Below are 24472 nucleotides of genomic sequence, written 5' to 3' on the forward strand. Positions count from 1 at the left end.
CTCCCTGTAGTGTCCTGTGCCCCCCCCCGCCAACTGTAGTGTCCTATTGCCTTCTGTTCCCTTCAAATCACATTCCCCCCCACTGTAGTGTCCTGTGCACCCCCCCCCCCATAGTGTCCTGTGCCCTCTGCCCCCTTCGCATCAATCACCCCTCCCTGTAGTGTCCTGTGCCCCCCCGCCAACTGTAGTGTCCTATTGCCTTCTGTTCCCTTCACATCACATTCCCCCCACTGTAGTGTCCTGTGCGCCCCCCCCCCCATAGTGTCCTGTGCCCTCCTCCCCCCTTCGCATCTCCCCGCCAACTGTAGTGTCCTATTGCCTTCTGTCCCCTTCACATCACATTCTCCCCACTGTAGTGTCCTGTGCGCCCCCCCCCCCATAGTGTCCTGTGCCCTTTGCCCCCCTTCGCATCACCCCTCCCTGTAGTGTGCTGTGCCCCCCGCCTGATGGACTGTTTTCATCGGTTAACCGATGAAGCTGACTGATGGTCAGTCGCGCCTACACACCATCGGTTAAAAAAACGTTTGTGTCAAAACGCGGTGACGTAAAACACAACGACGTGCTGAAAAAAATGAAGTTCAATGCTTCCAAGCATGCGTCAACTTGATTCTGAGCATGCGTGGATTTTTAACCGATGCTTGTGCCTACTAAGGCCTCGTACACACCAGCGGATTATCCGATGGAAACGGTCCGCCGGACCATTTCCATCGGATATGTCCGCTGGCGGATTTTGGTCTGATGGTTGTACACACCATCAGACCAAAATCCCTGCGGAAAACATCCGCGGTGACGTGTCGCGACGTGGCCGCGCCGTCGACGCGGCGACGTGCGCGACCCTGGAAGGTAAATACTTTCACGCATGCGTCGAATCAGTACGACGCATGCGAGGGATGGGGATCGGACGGACTTATCCGCTGAGTCTGTACAGACGACCGGATAAGTCCGAAGGACAGGTTTCCAGCGGATCGATTTCTTAGCATGCTAAGAAATTTTTATCCGCTGGAAAACCGTCGGCTGGACAAATGTCCGCTGGAAAATGTCCGCTAGGCCGTACACACGACCGGATCTATCTGCTGGAACTGATCCGCGGATAAATCCCAGCGGACAGATCCGGTCGTCTGTACGAGGCCTAACGATCGTTTTTTTTTCTATCGGTTAGGAATCCATCGGTTAAATTTAAAACAAGTTGGCTTTTTTTTAACCGATGGATAAATAACCAATGGCGCCCACACACTATTGGTTTGGACCGATGAAAACGGTCCATCAGACCGTTCTCATCGGTTTAACCGATTGTGTGTACGCTGCCTTACTTACTGTATATGGATCAGGCCAAAAATGAGGGACAAATGAGGAGGAAAGAGGGACAGAGGGACATGGCTTCAAATCCGGGACAGTGCCGCCAAGTCCGGGACAGTGCCGCCAAGTCCGGGACAGTGCCGCCAAGTCCGGGACAGTGCCGCCAAATGCGGGACAGTTGGGAGCAATGTGATTGTCTCATAGTGGCACCTAGCCAGTAATAAAGATTTTTCCCCAATACAACTTTTTAAAATTTTCTGTTGTTTTTGGAAAGATTAAAAAGTCAGTTTTCACTCCCCGACCAGCGGCCCTCACGCACCTCCGCAGGAGCTGGGAATTTGGCAAGTATGAATGAAGTTAAAGATGACTGCTCCTGGATACTTGTATATAATCCCTTCTCAGTCCGTAATCAATGGCTGAAATCACCGAACAAATTAGCATCTTGTTTACCCAACTCGCGTACTGTAAGGTAGCAAACAAGAAAGGTCCCCTTGTGGGGTGTTCAGCTGCCAAGGGCGCCCCTCCTTCCCTCCAGTCACAGACCGGATCACGTCTGGTCGGGGTTATAATATCAGACTAATTATGCAAAGAGATTAAGAAAACGTTTTAAAACAGAAAAAATAAATAGAAATAAGGATCTTTAAATCCCAAAATAGGGGATGGAAAGGCAGACATTACGTCTGGCTTTTCTTTGCCTGTGTGGCAAATGTGACTCAGGGCTCTTGGTTGGGCTCCAGCTCAAACTCTGTAGTCTTTATAGAGGGTTTTATTGTCAACAGGGCACCTGATTTTTTTATTTTACGGAAATAATTTCCTTCCCAGGTGTTTGCTGTATTATAAAGCAGGTTCTTGACGCTGAAAAAGGTGTTCATTTTGTAGAAATCGGAGCTTTGCTGTAAAACGGCGTGTTTTCTCTTATTTCTCTTTTGGGAATGGCCGTAGGCTCCTGGAGTTAGAGCCATACGCAGAGTACAGGTGTCTTTTGTTTGGCGCTCTGCTCTATGCACCGGATCCTAGGCAGGTGGAGGGAGAAGAGATGATGACAAACGGCCTCCTATACAGGCTGTAGGTATCACCTGCTCTCTACAATGCTTATTCAGCTTCAACCCTTACTAGAAGTGCCGCCTCATCCCTTTAAACCCCAAACACATATTAATTACACAGGTTCTGTGAATGATTAAGGTGGTAATTAACCACCTAAAGACCGTGTCACGCCGATATGTTGGCAGCAGGGGCGGACTGACCATTCGGGCTCTCCGGCACTGCCCGAGGGCCCCATGCCACTAGGGGGCCCCATCAGGGTTGCCAGCATCAGTAAAACCAGGGACAGTATGTAAAAATCTGTGTTTTAAAAAAAATCCCAAGATTATAGCCCCGCCTCTCCAATACCTTTTCAGTGTGTGTATGTGTATGTGTATACTGTGTGTATATTGCTTGTGTGTGTGTGTGTACTGTGTATGTATACTGTATGTGTGTCTGTCTGTGTATACTGTGTGTATATTGTTTGTGTGTACTGTGTGTGTGTGTATACTGTGTGTATATTGTTTGTCTGTGTGTGTATACTGTATGTGTGTATACTGTGTGTATATTGTTGGCCTGTGTGTGTGTATACTGTATGTGTGTGTGTATACTTTGTGTATATTTTTGTCTGTGTGTGTATACTGTGTATGTATACTGTGTGTATATTGTTTGTGTGTGTATACTGTATGTGTGTATATTGTTTGTCTGTGTGTGTATACTGTGTATGTATACTGTATGTGTATATTATTTGTCTGTGTGTGTATACTGTGTATGTATACTTATGTGTGTGTGTATACTGTGTATTTATACTGTATGTGTGTATATACTGTGTGTGTATACTGTGTATATATTGTCTGTGTGTATTTATACTGTATGTGTGTGTATACTGTGTATTTATACTGTATGTGTGTGTATACTGTGTGGCCCCATAATCTTTTGCCTGGGGGCCCCATAATCTCCTATTGACGGGGGGCCCCATAATCTTCTATTGCCCGGTGTCAGTCCGCCCCTGGTTGGCAGAATGGCAGTGGTAGGAAAATGGACATACCTGTACGTCCCCTTTAGGAAGCTGTGCAGTTGGCGTGCACTCTCCGTGACCGGGCCCCGCGGACTCGATGCCTGGCGGTGTCCTGCAATCGTGTCACAGAGTGGCAGAACGATAGGATGCCGTTGTAAACAAGGCATCTCCCTGTTCTGCCTAGTGACAGGACACTGATCTTCTGTTCCCTGTCATGGGGAGCAGCGATCACTGTCGTGTCACTAGTAGCCACGCCCCCACACAGTTAGAATCACTCCCTAGGACACACTTAACCCTTTCCTCGCCCCCTAGTGGTTAACACCTTCCCTGCCAGTGTCATTTACACAGTAACCAGTGCATTTTTATAGCTCTGTTCGCTGTATAAATGACAATGGTCCCAAAACAGCGTCAAAAGTGTCCGCCATAATGTCGCAGTCACGACTAGTAAAAAAAAAGCCAAAAAAATATCCCCTATTTTGTAGACGCTATAACTTTTGTGCAAACCAATCAATATACACTTTTCTGCGATTTTTTTTTTTTTTTTTTTTTTTTTTACCAAAAATATGTAGAAGAATGCGTATCGGCCTAAACTGAGGAAAAAAATTGTTTTTTATATATTTTTTGGGGGATATTTATTATAGCAAAAAGTAAAAAATATTGCATTTTTTTCAAAATTGTCGCTCTATTTTTGTTTATAGCGCAAAAAATAAAAACTGCAGAGGTGATCAAATACCACCAAAAGAAAGCTCTATTTGTGGGGAAAAAAAGGAACGCCAATTTTGTTTGGGAGCCGCGTCGCACGACCGCGCAATTGATGGTTAAAGCGACGCAGCGCCGAATCGCAAAAAGTGGCCCGGTCATTTGGCAGCCAAATGGTCCGGGGCTGAAGTGGTTAAAAAAAAAACCGCCCAAACTCCAAAAAAAATCAATTTTCTTGGCGCCCTAATGTAGAGAAAAGATGGAATGAATTTGGTTAGCTGTATTTGTTTTCCGTTCATATGGCCTTCATGTTCTCCCGGTAATGACACCGGAAGCCGGCGCCAATGATGGATCATAAATCCAGAGACCTTTCTAGAAGGAAATGATTTTTAGGTACACATTGAGCAGAGAACGGCAGCCCTTTAAGTCATAACGAAAAAAAAATGATATCCTTTTACTGTGTCCGTCAGACTTTCCTGCATGAAATATCCAGAGAGTCTCCCCGATTCATAATGAGTTCTGTCTAGAGTAATGGCGGGATCATCTGGTATCCTGTCTGTCCGGGGGTGACACTGCCCAATTCTGGGCCAGAACTTCATAAAATAGCAGACGGAAAACACGCCGAGGCAATGAGTCCACACTTGGCAGACGCAGAGAAGGTGTTCTTTTTATGTTACGTGTCAGTGGAACATGTCAAGGAAAACCGCAAAGCGCCGTCATTACAGCCAACGATCAGGTGAGGCGCGGGAACCCGGGCCCAGGATTATTGGACCCTGATGATATATATCGCATATAGCATCAAGAACCTGCTTTATAATACAGCAATATTATATTGCAGCCTACTATTCCGTATACACCATATTACCAAAAGTATTGGGACGCCTGCCTTTACACGCACATGAACTTAGGCCTCATGCCCACTGACGTTTTAAAAAACGGGCTGTAAAGCTAGTACAGACGCCAGGAAAAAAGCAGCGTTTTTTTCCGCGTTTTGCATTGAATTCAATGCACGTTTTGCCGCGCTAGTTTTCAGCCGCGTTTTTCTTTCTCTATTCAAAATCAATGGTTCCCAATGGGGGCCCATTGATTAGAATAGGGGTCGCACCAGAAGTCGGATCAAGATGATCTGACTCGTGTGCGGAGAATCTTAAAGGGGAACCCCGCGCAAATTTAAAAAAAAAAATTGCGTGAGGTTCCCCCCAGGATGATACCAGACCCTTCAGTCTGGTATGGATTTTAAGGGGAACACCTACGCCGAAAAAACAGCATGGGGGGTTCCCCCAAAATCAAATCCAAACCCTTATCCAAGCACGCTGCCCGGCCGGTCAGGAATGGGGGTGGGGACGAGTAGTAGTGAATGAATGAATGAAAAACTTATAAAGCGCGGCGCATGCGAACTGAATCGCTTCTGGGCGCTGGGCATAGTAAATGTAGTAAATGGAATGTCCGCTCAACAGGTGTCTTTTCTGTGCTTTTATGACCCAGCCGGGTAAAAACGGTTAAACAGTAGGAAGGTGAAGTAGGAAGGTGAAGAGAACACATATGAATTACACAGGTTCTGAGGCTAATTTAATGCAGGTAAGGCACCAAATGAGTCTAATTACCACCTTAATTAGCCACAGAACCTGTGTAATTAATATGTGTTCGGTTTTAAAGGGATGAGGTGGCAACCCTACTTGCATGTGATTCGCACCATGTGCTGTGCACATCACATGCAAAGTCTGTGCGATGCGAATTCAGCCATATAAACTGTATGGCTAAAAATCGCATTGCGTTCACATCAAAATGGCACAGGACCCTTTTTTTGGTCTGCACTGCAATCCAGTGGTGGCTGGTGTCTTTTTTTGATTTGGGGGGCGGCAAACAACCCGTGGCACCTCAAACCCCCAAACTGTCTGCAGAGTACTTCGGCCCAAGCCCACCCAGTTGTGTGACAATAGCGAATTAATACTCACTATTATCTGCTTGATTCTCCTCCTGGCCAATCAGGAAGCGGGTCCTGAGACCCTTCACCCAATTGACCGAAGGGAGAATCGATCCTATGGGCCGCCGAGGAGGAGGAGTAGGGAGGAGACTCAAGGGGAAGCTGCCGTGAAGTACAAGGAGGAGTAGATGCCCCCCCGAGGAAGCGCTGCCCATGACCTAGATGGGGTAAGTGCGTAGCTGCTGGCTGACCGACTGGGGGGGGGTGTTGCCTGTGACCCAACCAGGGTGGGAGTTATTGGTGGTGGGTGGATTGTTTGTCGCCCCTCGTCTCCCCAAAATAAAATATACCACCATCTGCCACTGGACACACTCCTAAACCTTGTGGATGACCTTCCCAGAAGAGCTGAAGCTGTTATAACGGCAAAGGGTGGGCCAACTAAAAATTTAACCCTACGGACTAAGACTGGGCTCCTGAGAGTTGAAGCTGTTATAACGGCAAAGGGTGGGCCAACTAAAAATTGAACCCTACGGACTAAGACTGGGCTCCTGAGAGTTGAAGCTGTTATAACTGCAAAGGGTGGGCCAATTCAATATTGAACCCTACGGACTAAGACTGGTGCCCCTGAGAGTTGAAGCTGTTATAGCGGCAAAGGGTGGGCCAATTCAATATTGAACCCTACGGACTAAGACTGGTGCCCCTGAGAGTTGAAGCTGTTATAGCGGCAAAGGGTGGGCAAATTCAATATTGAACCCTACGGACTAAGACTGGTGCCCCTGAGAGTTGAAGCTGTTATAGCGGCAAAGGGTGGGCCAATTCAATATTGAACCCTACGGACTAAGACTGGGCCCCTGAGAGTTGAAGTTGTTATAACGGCAAAGGGTTGGCCAATTCAATATTGAACCTTACGGACTAAGACTGGTGCCCCTGAGGCCTCGTACACACGACAGAGTTTCTCGGCAGAATTCAGCGAGAAACTCGGTCAGAGCCGGATTCTGCCGAGAAACTCTGTCGTGTGTACACTTTCAGCCCGATGGAGCCGCCGAGGAACTCGTCGAGAAAATAGAGAACATGTTCTCTATTTTCTCGTTGTTCTATGGGAGAACTCGGCCCGCCGAGCTCCTCGGCGGCTTCAGGGCTGAACTCGCCGAGGAACTCGATGTGTTTGGCACGTCGATTTCCTCGGCCGTGTGTACGAGGCCTGAGAGTTGAAGCTGTTATTACTGCAAAGGGTGGGCCAATTCAATATTGAACCCTACGGACTAAGACTGGTGCCCCTGAGAGTTGAAGCTGTTATAGCGGCAAAGGGTGGGCAAATTCAATATTGAACCTTACGGACTAAGACTGGGCCCCGGTCCGGTGTCAATAATCCCTTAGTACAGTTGCAACACCATGGTGTGAAGAAGCCTTACAGATGTATCAGGCCCGTCATCCTGTCATTCTTTCTAGAAATGATGTCTAGCTGCTGAGGAAGTGCAAAGTGGTGAGTTGTGTCGGCAAGACGTAGCTCACCGCTTATCTGAACCTTCCGGAAACAGTTAGGACTGAATCTACTCTTACAAAGCATACAAGAGCCACCAAAGTAGGAGATATCAGAAGTGAGCGGGGGGGATTCGCCCTCCCGGGTTCCCATACAATGTCGGGTAGAGTTGGCCTTTAAAGTCAAGGAAGCAAAGGGACACTTTGTCCATCGGAGGAGTACGGGGCAAGGTGGCCTTTATTTATTGGTTGATCGGCAAAATATTTGACTGTAGTTCCTCTTTGAAAAAACACAGCAAATCATCGAGACGGAGCTCTCTTTTTATTTGTTTAGCGCAGGCGACCATCGCACAATATTTCCATAATTCGATGAAATTGTTTTCATAAGTCTAGCCTTCTATCTGATACCTCTCTCTGCCTTAGCCTGGTCCATTGTGGGGGCGTGTAGACGTCAGAAGATGCAAATGAGGTAACATCTGCCTCCTGCCACCATCGTATTCAGGACATCTCCTTAACCACTTCAATACCGGGCACATTTCCACCTTCCTGCCCAGGCCGGCTTTCAGCTCTCAGCGCTGACATTTTATATATTACAATTGTGCGGTCATGCAACACTGTACCCAGGGCCACCATCAGAAATTATGGGGCCCCTTACACAGCTTCAGGCATGGGCCCCCTGGAGCAGAGAACCGGGAGGGGGTGCTGCCACCTCAAATTGAGAAGCGGGGGGGGCGTGAATTGAGGAGGAGGGGGGCGTGAATTGGGGGTCGTCCTGGGGACCTCTGGGCCCCTTACAAAAAAAAGAAATAAAAAAAGATATATATATTTAAAAATATATACAAAAAGGGGGGGGTAGCCATCCGGGGCCCTTTAATAAAAAGAAAAATATATATATATATATATTAAAAAAAGGGGGGGTTGCCATCTGGGGCCCTGGGGACCTCTGGGCCCTTTAATAAAAAAAAAAAATATATATATATATATATATAAAAAGGGGGGTTGCCATCTGGGGACCTCTGGGCCCTTTAATAAAAAAAAAAAAAATATATATATATATATATATATATATATATATATATATATATATATATATATATATATATATATATATATATATATAAAAAGGGGGGTTGCCATCTGGGGCCCTGGGGACCTCTGGGCCCTTTAATAAAAAAAAAAAATTATATATATAAAAAGAAAAATATATATATATAAAAAAAAGGGGGGTTGCCATCCGGGGCCCTGGGGACCTCTGGGCCCTTTAATAAAAAGAAAAAAATATATATATAAAAAAAAGGGGGGGTTGCCATCTGGGGCCCTCTGGGCCCTTTAATAAAAAGAAAAAAAAATGTATATATATAAAAATTCCCCAGGGCCCCTTTCAAAAAAAAAAATTTGAAAAAAAAGGGGTTGCCATCCGGGCCCCTTACAGGTGTACTGCCTGTACCCCCCTGATGGCGGCCCTGACTGTACCCAAACTAAATTGTTATCATTTCGTTCCCAAAAAATAGAGCTTTCTTTAGTGGCTAAACACATTTTTGGGCACTAAAAGGCCGGGTACGTATGAGTGGCACTGATAGATGGCAAGTGATGTTTTGTTCCCCCTGTGCGGGACCATATTGCCTTTTCTTTTTTGATTATTGTTCTATTGTATCCGCAGCTTCATGGCTACATGGAGAACAAGCCTCTGGGTCTGCAGATCTTTATCGGTACCGCTGATGAAAGGATCCTCAAACCCCATGCCTTCTACCAGGTCCACCGCATTACAGGCAAAACCGTGACCACCACCAGCTATGAGAAGATCATAGGACACACCAAAGTCCTGGAGATCCCTCTGGAGCCCAAGAGCAACATGAGAGCAAAGTAAGTTGTATCTGGTTTGGGGTGCAGTCAGGAAATAATGTGGGGAACAGAAAGATTATTGAGGGTGATTTTATTGTAGGTGACCTTATAAGCCCCATGGCTCTATGGGCCAGATTCTTAAAAGGCTTACGACGGCGCAACGCCATTTGCGCCGTCGTAAGTCCTAATCTGGCCCGGCGTATTTATGCGACTGATTCTTAGAATCAGTTATGCATAGATACCCATTACATCTGACAGGCGTAAGGCTCTTATGCTGTCAGATCTTAAAAGCATTTTTTTCCCCGCCGCTAGGTGTCGCATCGTAGTTTTTTTCCGTCGTCTATGCAAATTAGCTATTTACGCGAGATTCCCGAACGTACGCGCGGACAACGCAGTGAATTTACGACGTTTCCGTAAGCGTAAACTTTGCCCCAGCTATATGAGGGGCAAGTTTACGAAGGTCCGTCGTATGCCATGTTAAGTATAGCGTCGGGTCAGCGTCGGCTTTTTTCTGTCGTTTACGTCGTTTTCCTAAGTCGTCCGCGAATACGACTTTACGTCAATGACGCTCACGTCGGCGTCATTGACGTTTTCCGTCGTAAGCTGGAGCATGCGCACTGGGCTATTTTTCCGCCCGACGTATGCGCAGTTCGATCGGTGCGGGGGCGCGCTTAATTATCATTATATATATATATATATATATATATATATATATATATATATATATATATATATATATATATATATATATATATATATATATATATATAATGATAATTAAATAAAAATAATAATAAATAATATTGGCCCGGATTCAGAGAGCAATTGCGCCTGCGTAACCATAGTTACGCAGCGCAATTGCTTACTTGCCCCGGCGTAACGAGTTCTCCTGATTCAGAGAGCTCATTACGCCCACTACAGCCTAAGATATGCGTGGCTTAAGGCTCTTATGCCCGCATATCTTAGGCTGCATTCTTGCGATGGTCGCTAGGTGGCGTTCCCGTTGTGCTCAGCGTATAGTATGCAAATTGCATACTAACGCCGATTCACAACGTTACATGAGCTCTGCGTACGCAGTTTACGTCGTTTGCGTATGGCGGTTTTCGCGTAAGGTTGCCCCTGCTATTAGCAGGGGCAGCCAATGTTACGTATACCCGTCGTTCCCGCGTCGCAAAATTTGAATTTTACGTAGTTTGCGTAAGTGATTCGCGAATAGCGCTGGACGCCATTCACGTTCACTTTGAAGCAAATGACGTCCTTGCGACATCATTTTCCGCAATGCACGTCGGGAAAGTTTCCCGACGGAGCATGCGCTCTACGATCGGCGCGGGAACGCGCCTAATTTAAACGATTCCCGCCCCCTACGGGATCATTTAAATTGCGCGCGCTTACGCCGGGCATTTTGCCGGAGCGCACACGCAATTTACGGAGCTACTGCTACGTGAATCGCGGGTAGCGCAGAAAATTTGCGTGGGCGCAGGGCAAAAACGGTGCCCTGCACCTACGTAAAAAAAGCGCAAAGGTACCTGAATCTACCCCAATGATAATAATTAAATAATAAAAAATAATAGTAAAAATAATATAAAAAATCTGTATCTGCATTTACATTTCTTCTACCATAAAGCCTAGTACACACGCTAAAAAAATCGGATGAAAAAAGCTACTTTTAAAACGATCGTATGATGATAATCTGATCGTTGGTGCGCAGCTTTTGAAAGACACAGCCATGAAATTAACCCGAAGGCACAATTCCGTAAATTTTTCTCGTAAGACAGCAGAATAAATGCTTTTCGTTTAACCGCTTTTAGAGCGACATATATATACTTTTGCGGCCTGGCTGCGCAAAATCACGTACCAGTACGTGATTTTGAGCATGCGATCTGGGGCGCGCCGCTCCCGCTGTGATTGGACACAGCGGGAGTGTTGTTTTCAATTTATTTTCAGTTTATTCGTTGTTTTCAATTAATTGAATGCTCAAAAAAATGTTTTGTCTCGCTCTCATTTCTTCTTGTTGCATGTTGAAGCTCTACTTGGAACCTTGTTAAGATCCAACAATGTAAAATATGATTTTTTTTGCCATTTTATTAAGCGGTCTTAAACTTTTGATCAGGACTGTACATTACACGACGTAATTCAGATCTTAGATACGCGCTTCGCTCATTTTCTTTTTCTGTGTAAATGTCACATGCACTGTTGTTGGGTTTTCTGTAGTAGTGGGTATTTTACAGGAAATAACTTTTTTTTGTGGTAGAGTTTTGCAGTTCTTATCACAACATCCTCCCTCCATAGATGTTCATCTGTATTTAAAGCAGTATTAGACCCAAAAGTACAGTTGATGATATTTCAGCTAAACAGTTCTTAGATGAGGTGTCTGCATTAGTTCGATCTGGCCAGTAAGTCTGTTATTTTTCAACTTCCTTGAGCCTAGGCGGCATCGGCCACTTTCACTTACACCAATGATGGGTCACTATTCCTCCCACTGACACCAATGATGGGGCACTATTCTTCCCACTGACACCAATAATGGAGCACTATTCTTCCACTGACACCAATGATGGGGCACTATTCTTCCCACTGACACCAATGATGGGTCACTATTCTTCCTACTGACACCAATGATGGGACACTATTCCTCCCACTGACACCAATGATGTGGCACTATTCTTCCCACTCACACCAATGATGTGGCACTATTCCTCCCGCTAACACCAATATGGGGCACTATTACTCCCACTGACACCAATGATGGGTCACTATTCCTCCCACTGACACCAATGATGGGGCACTATTCTTCCCACTGACACCAATAATGGAGCACTATTCTTCCACTGACACCAATGATGGGGCACTATTCTTCCCACTGACACCAATGATGGGTCACTATTCTTCCTACTGACACCAATGATGGGACACTATTCCTCCCACTGACACCAATGATGTGGCACTATTCTTCCCACTCACACCAATGATGTGGCACTATTCCTCCCGCTAACACCAATATGGGGCACTATTACTCCCACTGACACCAATGATGGGTCACTATTCCTCCCACTGACACCAATGATTGGGCACTATCCTCCCACTGACACCAATGATGGGACACTATTCCTCTCACTGACACCAATGATGGGTCACTATTCCTCCCACTGACACCAATGATTGGGCACTATCCTCCCACTTACACCAATGATGGGGACACTATTCCTCTCACTGACACCAATGATGGGTCACAATTCCTCTCACTGACACCAATGATGGGTCACTATTCTTCCTACTGACACCAATGATGGGGCACTATTCCTCCCACTGACACTAACGATGGGCACTAGTTTTTTCCACTGATACAAATGATGGGACGCTATTTCTCCCACTGACACCAACGATGGGTCACTATACCTCCCAATGGCTGCAACGATGGGGCACTATACCTCCCAAGGGCTGCAACGATGGGGCACTATACCTCCCAATGGCTGCAACGATGGGGCACAATTCTTCTACTGACATTGACATCTGGTGATTGTGCTTCTTCTATCTCTTATCATTACCCCACCAGTCATCAGATCACACTGGCCAATGGTGGGACAGCTCTGACATTAGTGATCCCAGTATGGCCGCCTCCAAGCAGAGATACAATGCAGAACAATACATGAGAAGTCAGCAATATGGAAAAGATCAGCTGCAGGCGATCCTGGTGATCGATCGGTACTTCCACAGCAAGCAGAAGTTCTTATGTAATAATCAGATGTATAAATAATTCTCAGTCATAAATCTACAACCCAATGCACACTTTTTATTTTCTAGTAATGAGCGTTGTATGAGAATAATACAATTCAGTGTTTAAAGTGGAGTTCCACCCATAAATATAACATTACATCAGTAGTTTTAAAAAAATGTCATTAGTCCTTTAAGAATTTTTTTTTTTTTTTAGATGCCTTCAAAGTGTTGTTGCTAGGCAGAATAGTTAATCTTCCCACTTCCTGCACGTAGGTGATTAATGCTTCCTAACCTACACCGCACAGACTCCTGGGAATGTAGTGGGTGTAACTTTCCAGGAGTCTGTGCACTCCCCAGTCTCGAAGAATCATGTGACTTGGACAGTACAGGTGCTGAAACCTGATCTGAAACCCATTACACTGCTTGTGCAGCACTGAGCATGTGCGAGATCTGCAAGGCTGAAATCCAGGAAATCATACAGTCTGGCTTCATGATGCCCACACTTAAGATGGCCCCAGTCAATTTCTATTTTATAAAGTGTCTAAATGCTGTAACAACCTAACAAAACGGACCTTAGTTTACAGACTAACTTTACTAGAATACATTAAGCTTGTGTATTACAGGGGTAATTATATTTAAAAAGTGAAATTGTGGCCGGAACTTTGCTTTAATGTCCTCTGAGGATTCCCTTTGCTTAGCTGACCGTGTGATTTTCTCTGTATTCTCCCATGACAGCATCGATTGCGCTGGAATCCTGAAGTTAAAAAACGCAGATATCGAGCTGAGAAAAGGCGAGACCGACATTGGAAGGAAGAACACCCGAGTGCGCCTCGTCTTTCGCGTCCATATTCCAGAGGCCAGCGGGAGGATCGTTTCCTTACAAGCGGCGTCCAATCCGATCGAATGCTGTGAGTGATCTTTATTACTTTATGAAAAGTGTCCTCAATATATTGGCTTCATCTTTTGAGTCCTCCTCTCAGTACACAGAACTGGTTATTTCTCTGGGCTGTGATGTACCTTCTAGACTCAACTTCTAATCTTCCTGCTTAACCACCTAACCCCCGGACCATATTGCTGGTCAAAGACCAGAGCACGTTTTGTGATTCGGCACTGCGTCGCTTTAACTGACAATTGCGCGGTCGTGCGACGTGGCTCCCAAACAAAATTGGCGTCCTTTTTTCCCCACAAATAGAGCTTTCTTCTGGTGGTATTTGATCACCTCTGCGGTTTTTAGTTTCCGCGCTATAAACAAAAATAGAGCGACAATTTTGAAAAAAAATATTTTTTTTCCTTTTTGCTATAATAAATATCCCCCAAAAATATATCAAAAAACTTTTTTTTTTCCCTCAGTTTAGGCCGATACGTATTCTTCTACATATTTTTCATCAAAAAAAATCGCAATAAGCGTTTATTGATTGGTTTGCGCAAAAGTTATAGCGTTTACAAAATAGGTGATAGTTTTATGGCATTTTTATTAATATTTTTTTTTTACTAGTAATGGCGGCGATCAGCGATTTTTTTTTTCGGTACTGCGACATTATGGCGGACACTTTTGACACCATTGGCATTTTTATAGCGATCAGTGCTATAAAAATGCATTGATTACTATAAAAATGCCACTGGCAGTGAAGGGGTTAACACTAGGAGGTGGGGAAGGGGTTAAGTATGTTCCCTGGGTGTGTTCTAACTGTAGGGGGTGTGGCCTCACTAGGGGAAATGACCGATCTTCTGTTCATACATTGTATGAACAGAAAATCAGCATTTCTCTCCCTGACAGGACCGGGAGCTGTGTGTGTAGGACGGCTGCCATTCAGCTCCGCCCGCCTCCTCCTATAGGATGGCTGCCATTCAGCTCCGCCCGCCTCCTCTTATAGGACGGCTGCCATTCAGCTCCACCCGCCTCCTCCAGCAGTACTGCCCATTCAGCTCCGCCCGCCTCCTCCTACAGTACTGAGCGGGGGGGGGGGGGAGCTCGGATCCTCTCAGTGCGGGAAATTTAACCCTTTTGCGGGACTGCGGGAATATGCAGTCAGTGCGGGGAAATCCCGCAGAATCCGTGCTTGTTGGGAGGTATGTATATCTGATGATATCTGATGAAGTCTCCCTGCTGTCAGCGGGAAGGATTCCCCTATCCACGTTGAGTGTATGGATAGGGGGGAACCTGTTTATTTTTATTGTTAAACCGGCTGGTAGAAGGAAGTAATGTCTGGGCTGCTTTAATCACCTCTGAAGAGAATGGGTCTTCCACTGTTTAACCTGTAGGGAAACGATCAATTTATATGACCAGAATAGCCGTTTTTATTACCTTTTTATGTAACATAAGTCTGTGACTGGACTTCTGGAAAAGCTCTCTTTGCGGATCGATTGTTGTCAATGATTCATGCAGAGATTTATCCCTGCTCTTATCTTCCTGAGTAGTATGCCCTGTTCCTCCAGGGTGTGAGATAACCATACACAACTGGATAACAGAGAACTGCTCTCACAAAGGGTCTGCCTACTTGTAGCACCTAAATATACTCTATTCCTAATGTTGTTTTTTTTTAATACCCAATACCAATTTTTTTTGCATTTTTTTTTTTTTAATTAGGCCCCATGTACTATCCTTGGTGCATGAGGCTCCAGTGTTTAGGTGCTGGTGGAAAGCACAGGTGCACTGTGTGGGGGCAATGACGAGGTCACGGCGCCCTCGCTGACATGAGCTCTAGGACGATACACCAGCGCCCAGCCCTGATTACAACCAGGGCAGCTGCTGCGGGTCGCTCGGCACAATGCCGACTCAATGTGGTAGCACACTCGGGACCAACGGTGCCCTGGCACTTTGGCGCCCCCTCCCCTGTGGCGCCCGGGTGCAGTGCACCCCGTGCACCCTCCCAGGATCGGCCCTGCACTGTCCAGCCAAGCTTCCAGAACTCTATGGAAATGTTCGAAACACAAGGGGCCAGATTCAGATACCTGAGCGTATCTGTCCGGCCGGCGTAACGTATCTCCGATACGTTACGCCGCTCTAACTTTGGGCGCCAGTTCTTTATTCAGAAAGAACTTGCACCCTTAGTTACGGCGGCGTAACGTATGTGTTGCGGCGTAAGGCCTCCGTAATTCAAATGGGGATGTAGGGGGCGTGTTTTATTTAAATTTGGCTTGACCCCGCGTATTTGACGTTTTTTTTTAACGGCGCATGCGCCGTTTGTGAAAACATCCCAGTGGGCATGCTCGAAAATCCGCCGCAAAACATCATTGCTTTCGACGTGAACGAAAATTACGTCCGGCCGTATTCGCGAACGACCTACGCAAATGACATAAAAATTTCAAAACTCAGCGCGGGAACGACGGCCATACTTAACATAGGATACGCCGCACATACCCCTCATATAGCAGGGGTAACTTTACGCCGGAGAAAGCCGAACGCAAACGACGTAAAAAAAAAGCGCTGGGCGGTCGTTCGTTTCTGAATCGACGTAAATAGTAATTTGCATATTCCTCGCGTAAACAAATGGAAGCGCCACCGAGCGGCCAGTGTGAAATTGCAGCCTAAGATCCGACGGTGTAAGTCACTTACACCTGTCGGATCTTAGGGAGATCTATGCGGAACCTGATTCTATGAATCGGGCGCATAGATACGACCGTCGGATCTCAGAGATACAACGGCGTATCAGGAGTTACGCCGTCGTATCTCTACCTGAATCTGCCCCAAGAAGTCTACATATGAAGGACAGATACCTCCAGTTTACCCCAATCTGCTGGACCAAAACCTCCCAAAACCCCCCAATTACCCGATAAAAAAGACGTGACAAGGTTTTTGGAGTAAAGTAACAAATACATACCGTATATAATCCAGTACAAGCCGACCCGAATATAAGCCGAGGCACCTAATTTTACCACCAAAAAAATGGGAAAACATATTGACTCGAGTATAAACCTAGGGTGTCCATCTGCATGCCTCACTGTGCCTCACTTTGCCTCACTGTGTCAATGTCCATGCCTCACCGTGTCCATGTGCATTCCTCACTGTGCCCATGCCTCACTGTGCCCATGCCTCACTGTGTCCATGCCTCGCTGTGTCCATGCCTCGCTGTGTCCATGCCTCGCTGTGTCCATGCCTCGCTGTGTCCATGCCTCGCTGTGCCCATGCCTCGCTGTGCCTATGCCTCACTGTTTCCATGACTAGACTTGCGTTTAACATGGGAGTATATAGAAGGGGTGCCCGGCTTGGAAAAATCTGTGCTCCCTGGCCGTAGGTCCCCCAGACAGCAAACTTGTAGAGGAGAACTAAGGCTACATGTGTGCCAAGTTTCCGGTTCAGGGGACCTATGGCCGGCCGGTACCGGGTCCCCAAATTTACCGGAAAAATTGCCGTTTAACATGGGAGTCTATAAAAGGGGTGCCCGACTTTGAAAAATCGGTGCTCCCCGGCCGTAGGTCCCCCAGACAACAAACTTTGCACACTTGTAGAGGAAGAGAGGGGCTACATGTGTGCCAAGTTTGGGGTCCAGGGGGGGTTTAGTAGTTGATGTGTCATCCAGTATGTGTTTACATCTACTTCCGTCTCTTCAGAACGATTGTTTTCTTCTTTAATGGGCTAATCTATGAGGGCAGAATCAAGGCGTGGCACGGGGGTGAATATTCGGGGGCACTCTTGTTATGGAGATATCTTTAGTCCAGGGATGGAGCTGGAAATTGAGGAAGAAGAGGGTCCGTGGACACGGCTCCTTCACAAGCCACACTAAAGGAACAATGTCAGCCTATGTCTACCATCTCCAGTTCCACGTTACTCCACAGAACTAACCACAGAGGGCTTTTCAGGAGATGGGCCTTTAAGTGAACAATTAAAGTACAAATACACACAGTAGAGCTTCAGAGTGGAAAAATGAACATTCACTGATTAAACAAACCACAGAGATGTTGTGGCTTCGTTAATGAACTTGTATTGCTTAGAAAACGCCCCTCTTTATTTGTTACTTTGTATTATGAAAAATACACCATATTATCAAAAGTATTGGGACGCCTGCCTTTACACGCACATGAACTTCAATGGTATCCCAGTCTTATAGCTAGATTCAGATACAGTTACGCCGGCGTATCAGTAGATACGCCGTCGTAACTCTGAATCTACGCCGTCGTAAATTTAAGCGTATTCTGGAAACCAGATACGCTTAAATTAGGCTAAGATACGAGCGGCGTAAGTCTCCCACGACGTCGTATCTTAGGGTGCAATATTTACGCTGGCCACTAGGTGGCACTTCCGTTGATTTCGGGTAGGAAATGCAAATGAGCTATATACGCTGATTCAGAAACGTACGTGCGCCCGGCGCATTTTTTTACGCCGTTTTCGTACGGCTTTTTTCCAGCGTAAAGTTAGTCGAACAAATAGCTGGCCTAGCCAAAGTTAAGTATGGACGTCGTTCGCGCGTCGAATTTTGAAATTTTTACATCGTTTGCGTAAGTCGTCCGTGAATGGGGCTGGACGTAAATTACATCCAGCCCCATTCACGTCGAAACCAATACGTCCTTGCGGCGTACTTTGGAGCAATGCACACTGGGATATGTCCACAAACGACGCATGCGCCGTTCGTTAAAAACGTCAATCACGTCGGGTCACTTGTCATTAACATAAAACACGCCCCCCTGTTCATCATTTGAATTAAGCGCGCTTACGCCGGCCCATTTACGCTACGCCGCCGTAACTTAGGAGGCAAGTGCTTTGTGAATACAGCACTTGCCTCTCTGACTTACGGCGGCGTAGCGTATATGCGATACACTACGCCGCCTCAAAATTAAGCCATTCTCTCTGAATCTGGCTATTAGTCCGTAGGGTTCAATATTGAGTTGGCCCCGCCCTTTGCAGCTATAACAGCTTCAACTCTTCTGGAAAGGCCAGCTATAGGTTTAGGAGTGGGTCCATAGACGTATGCCAGGTGTGCCCAGGCACACCCTAATCACCCCGTGCAGCACAGATCCCCCCTACTGCCCTGGTTCCCTCTTCCTTCCCCCCGCAGCGCTTCCAACTTCCCTACTCTCCTCTCCCTCCAGCTGTTGCTGCGGGGATGTTTTAGGATGAGTGGGGGGAAGGGGCTGGTAAATATGTAACTTACCGGCCCCTTCCCTTTCATCGTGAATGATCGGTACTATGTGTTTGATCTTTGGGGTGCACACCCTAATGCAATAGGCTGCGCACACTCCCTGGTTTTACTGAGCCTGGCAACCCTGATGGGGCCCACTAGTTGCATGGGGCCCTCGGGCAGTGCCCGAGAGCCTCAATGGTCAGTCCGCCCCTGGCTGCCACCCACATGACGCTTGTGTAGTAGCACATAGTACTATAACATAATCCCCCCACCACCACCACCCACTGAGTGCCAGAAGAAGCTGTAGAGGGTCGTGCAACAAAACGGAGCACATCAGCGCCACCCCCGCCAGAATCTTTTCTCTGGGAAAGCCTCGGCTGAATGGGAGAATTTATTATTTTTAGAGGACTGGACTCGGCCTTTTCAATAGACTGTCGCTTTCTAGCCCACCGCCCGGCCCACCGCCCGGCCCACCCACACTCACCTTCCCCAAGTGACTTGCACATCCTGCCCTGCAGCATTGTAATCGTGTTTCACATATGAGTCATTTGTCGTTTTTTATTCCTTTCTTTTCAGTTTAATTTTAGTGTGATACAAGATTAAGCAGTCGGGGGCTACAGAACGTTTTGGGTTTTCCGGCAGAGTGTGGTTGTTGCTTAGAAACCTCGGCGTATTACTAAACAGAAGCACATATGACTAGCTTTGGTGTGCTTGTGTAAGAGCATAGTCACTTTGTAATCCCACCTGATGATGCTTCGGACTTTGCTGCATGGGCGGACTGAATGTAAAAAGTCGATAGATCGATCAGCTTGGGTGCAACCAGCATGCAGGGCTTTACCTAAAATTATTGCCAGCGGCTGCTATAGCTGCTAGCAACAGTCACTGGCCCAGATTCAAGAAGCAATTGCGTCTGCGTAACCATAGTTACGCAGCGCAATTGCTTACTTGCGCCGGCGTAACAACTTCTCCTGATTCAGAAAGCTTGTTACGCCGACTGCAGCCTAAGATATGCGCGGCATAAGGCTCTTATGCCCTCATATCTTAGGCTGCATTCTTACGCAGGCCGCTAGGTGGCGTTCCCGTTGTGCTCAGCGTATAGTATGCAAATTGCATACTAAGGCCGATTCACAACATTACGCGAGCCCTGCGTACGCAGTTTACGTCGTTTGCGTACGTCGGGTTTCGCGTAAGGCTGCACATGCTAAAAGCAGGGGCAGCCAATGCTAAGGATACCCGTCGTTCCTGCGTCACGAAATGTGAAATTTACGTAGTTTGGGTAAGTGAATCGTGAATGGCGCTGGACGCCATTCACGTTCACTTTGAAGCAAATGACGTCCTTGCGACGTCATTTACAGCAATGCACGTCGGGAAAGTTTCCCGACGGAGCATGCGCTCTACGCTCGGCGCGGGAACGCGCCTAATTTAAATGATTCCCGCCCCCTACGGGATCATTTAAATTGCGCGCGCTTACGTCGGGCATTTTGCCGGAGCGCCCACGCAATTTACGGACTACGGCTACTGCTCCGTGAATCGAGGGTAGCGCATAAAATTTGCGGGGGCGCAGGGCAAAAACGGTGCCCTGCGCCTACGTAAAAACTGTGCAAATGTTACTGAATCTACCCCACTGTTCTCTCCTGGCGGGGATAGCTTCCCCCGCCAGGAGAAGACAATGGCCCGGCAGGAGGGATTCCCGCATCAACACGGTCTGTGGTTATGGGGGAATCCAGCAAATTTCATGGGGGAATTTCACTCAGTGTATGGCTGGCCTTAGAAACCATCCAATCAAAAATGTATTTGGCCAACAAGGGAAATAACAGCTATGGGGCAGTTCTATTGTTCTGGGATGACGTCCTATGACGTCGTCCCATTCTTGCCGCGCTTGCGCGCCCACGGTCGGCAGAGCGCTGTGTCTTGCTGATGATGTGGCTCTTTACCCAGTGTAATCAGCTGTGTCCACTTATAGCTGATCACATGTAAACAAGGAAATGCCAGTTATCGGGCTTTCCTCTCCACATGTCAGGCCTGATTGTCAGTGCAGCCCCAACAGTGGCCATCAGTGATGCCAGTCAGTGCCCATCAGTGCTGCCTTTCAAGGCCATGATTATCATTGCAGCCTAATAATCAGAGCCCTGATTATCAGTGCAGCCCCAACAGTGCCCATCAGTAATGCCAGTCAGTGCCCATCAGTGATGCCTTTCAGAGCCCTGATTATCAGTGCAGCCCCAACAGTGTCCATCGGCGATGCTAGTCAGTGTTGCATATTAGCGGTCCCCATCAGTGCCACCTCATCAGTGAAAGAGAAGAAGTAGGATTCGGAGAGAACCAGCCCTGAATTATCTGTTTTAATTAGACATGGTTAAAGGTTGTAAGTCCATTCGTAGGATAAATCTTGTATTAGATAACACAGCAATATCAGACAGCAGCAAGTTCCAGGATTTCCGATAGGCAGAAGGGTGTGATGGAAGTTTTGGTTCACCAATATTTGAGGAGAGCACGTTGCTCTGTCTAGGTATAAAGTCATTTTATGGAGAATAAAAGAGGTGTGCTAATGATAGTGATGGCATTTCTTGTGTAATATAGTTTATAGTTTTCCGTTAATAAATACATTTCAATTTCTTTTCCCAGCTCAAAGATCTGCTCATGAACTCCCTCTGGTGGAACGGCAGGACATTGACAGCTGTCTTGTGTATGGGGGGCAGCAAATGATTCTGACCGGGCAGAATTTTACAGCCGAGTCCAAAGTTATCTTCACAGAGAAGACGCCAGGTAAGTCCTTTTTTTTCTCTCAGAGAATAGGTTCAGAAACCCTTCTGAGTCACGTATTATCTCCGCCCCTTACCCACCCCTGAGCACCATTCCTTGGATCCACCCCTTACCCACCTCATAGCACCATTAGTTGGATCCACCCCTTACCCACCTCAGAGCACCATTAGTTGGATCCACCCCCTACCCACCTCAGAGCACCTTTCCTTGGATCCACCCCTTACCCACTTCAGAGCACCATTGCTTGGATCCACCCCTACCCACCACAGAGCACCATTCCTTGGATCCACCCCCTACCCACCTCAGAGCACCATTGCTTGGATCCACCCCTACCCACCACAGAGCACCATTCCTTGGATCCACCCCCTACCCACCACAGAGCACCATTCCTTGGATCCACCCCCTACCCACCTCAGAGCACCATTCCTTGGATCCACCCCCTACTCACCTCAGATCACTATTCCTTGGATCCACCCCCTACCCACCTCAAGATCACCATTCCTTGGATCCACCCCCTACCAACCTCAGAGCACCATTCTTTGGATCCACCCCTACCCACCTCAGAGCACCATTCCTTGGATCCACCCCCTACCCACCTCAGAGCACCATTCCTTGAATCCACCCCCTACCCACCTCAGAGCACCATTCTTTGGATCTACCCCTATCCCACCTTAGAGCACCATTCCTTGGATCCACCCCTACCCACCTCAGATCACCATTCCTTGGATCCACCCCCTACCCACCTTAGAGCATCATTCTTTGAACCCACCCCCTACCCACCTCAGATCACGATTCCTTGGATCCACTCCCTACCCACCTCAGAGCACCATTCTTTGGATCCACCCCTACCCACCTCAGAGCACCATTCCTTGGATCCACCCCTACCCACCTCAGAGCACCATTCCTTGGATCCACCCCCTACCCACCTCAGAGCACCATTCCTTGGATCCACCCCCTACCCACCTCAGAGCACCATTCTTTGAACCCACCCCCTACCCACCTCAGATCACGATTCCTTGGATCCACCCCCTACCCACCACAGAGCACCATTCTTTGGATCCACCCCATCCCACCTCAGAGCACCATTCCTTGGATCCACCCCTACCCACCCCATCCCACCATTCCTTGGATCCACCCCTACCCACCTTAGAGCACCATTCCTTGGATCCACCCCCTACCCACCTCAGAGCACCATTCCTTGGATCCACCCCCTACCCACCTTAGAGCACCATTCTTTGAACCCACCCCTTACCCACCTCAGATCACGATTCCTTGGATCCATTCCCTGCCCACCTCAGAGCACCATTCTTTGGATCCACCCCATCCCACCTCAGAGCACCATTCCTTGGATCCACCCCTACCCACCTCAGAGCACCATTCCTTGGATCCAACCCTACCCACCTCAGAGCACCATTCCTTGGATCCACCCCCTACCCACCTCAGAGCACCATTCCTTGGATCCACCCCCTACCCACCTCAGAGCACCATTCTTTGGATCCACTCCCTACCCACCTTAGAGCACCATTCCTTGCTGTCTCATTACTGAAATTGGAGGGGGAGCAGAGTAATGTTGTAGAACAGGGGTTTCCGAACTGCGACCTGGGGGCCGGATGTGGCCCTTTGCTACCCTTCATCTGGCCCTTGGCACTATTCCTCTCACTGACACCAACAATGGGGCACTATTTCTTCCCCTTATACCAATGATGGGGGACTACTCCCCCTCCTACTGATCACCAACCCTGAGGCCGTGTTTATTCCCACTGATTCTTGGCCCAGGGGCATTTTCTACCCCCCCACTGGCCAGAATCCGCGCCCCCCCCCCCCCCCCTAAAGTCTAAAGGACAGTAAACTGGCCCTTTGTTTGAAAAGTTTGGAGACCCCTCTATTGCAGAACAACAAGCATTCCCTCCTTGCACAGCTCTAGCTTTCTGCAAAGAAGCCACCATTTCCTTATTTTAGATTTATGAGCACTGACGGGCCGGATTCCACTTCCCTGTAATAGAAAACCTAACCTTCAGTCTAATCATTGTAGAGGGGTCAGTGTTTCCAGCACCTACAAGGTCAAATCCAGGAAAAAAAAATCTTTTTTTTATTGGCAAATGATAAACTTTTTTTTTATATGCAGTCAGTGATGTAGTGTTGGTTGTCGGCACCTGAGGCAAGGCAAGAAATTTGCACCCCCGCCAGACCTTTAGCAAGTCCCTTCCACTAGAACAGTAGTACTGACCAACTTGATTCCTACACTGACCTACCTGATTCCTACACTGACCTACCTGATTCCAACACTGACCACTACACTGACCTGCCTGATTCCAACACTGACCACTACACTGACCAGCCTGATTCCAACACTGACCACTACACTGACCTGCCTGATTCCTACACTGACCTACCTGATTCCTACACTGACCACTACACTGACCTACCTGATTCCAACACTAACCACTACACTGACCTGCCTGATTCCAACACTGACCACTACACTGACCTACCTGATTCCTACACTGACCACTACACTGACCTACCTGATTCCAACACTGACCACTACACTGACCTACCTGATTCCTACACTGACCTGCCTGATTCCTACACTGACCTGCCTGATTCCTACACTGACCTGCCTGATTCCTACACTGACCTACCTGATTCCTACACTGA

General features: G+C 47.4%; 1 protein-coding gene across 3 annotated transcripts in view; it reads left to right on the forward strand.

The window, feature by feature from the left end:
* Nucleotides 1-24472, forward strand: part of NFATC2 (nuclear factor of activated T cells 2) — a 162511-nt gene that overhangs the window by 68923 nt on the left and 69116 nt on the right. For all 3 annotated transcript variants that reach the window (XM_040330962.1, XM_040330961.1, XM_040330960.1), the window contains exons 4-6: nucleotides 9097-9299; nucleotides 13728-13900; nucleotides 21677-21817. In XM_040330962.1, coding sequence (XP_040186896.1) covers nucleotides 9097-9299; nucleotides 13728-13900; nucleotides 21677-21817 — 517 coding nt within the window. The remainder of the gene's footprint in view (nucleotides 1-9096; nucleotides 9300-13727; nucleotides 13901-21676; nucleotides 21818-24472) is intronic.

Source organism: Rana temporaria, chromosome 12 (genome assembly GCF_905171775.1).
Source record: "Rana temporaria chromosome 12, aRanTem1.1, whole genome shotgun sequence".
Lineage (NCBI taxonomy): Eukaryota > Metazoa > Chordata > Amphibia > Anura > Ranidae > Rana > Rana temporaria.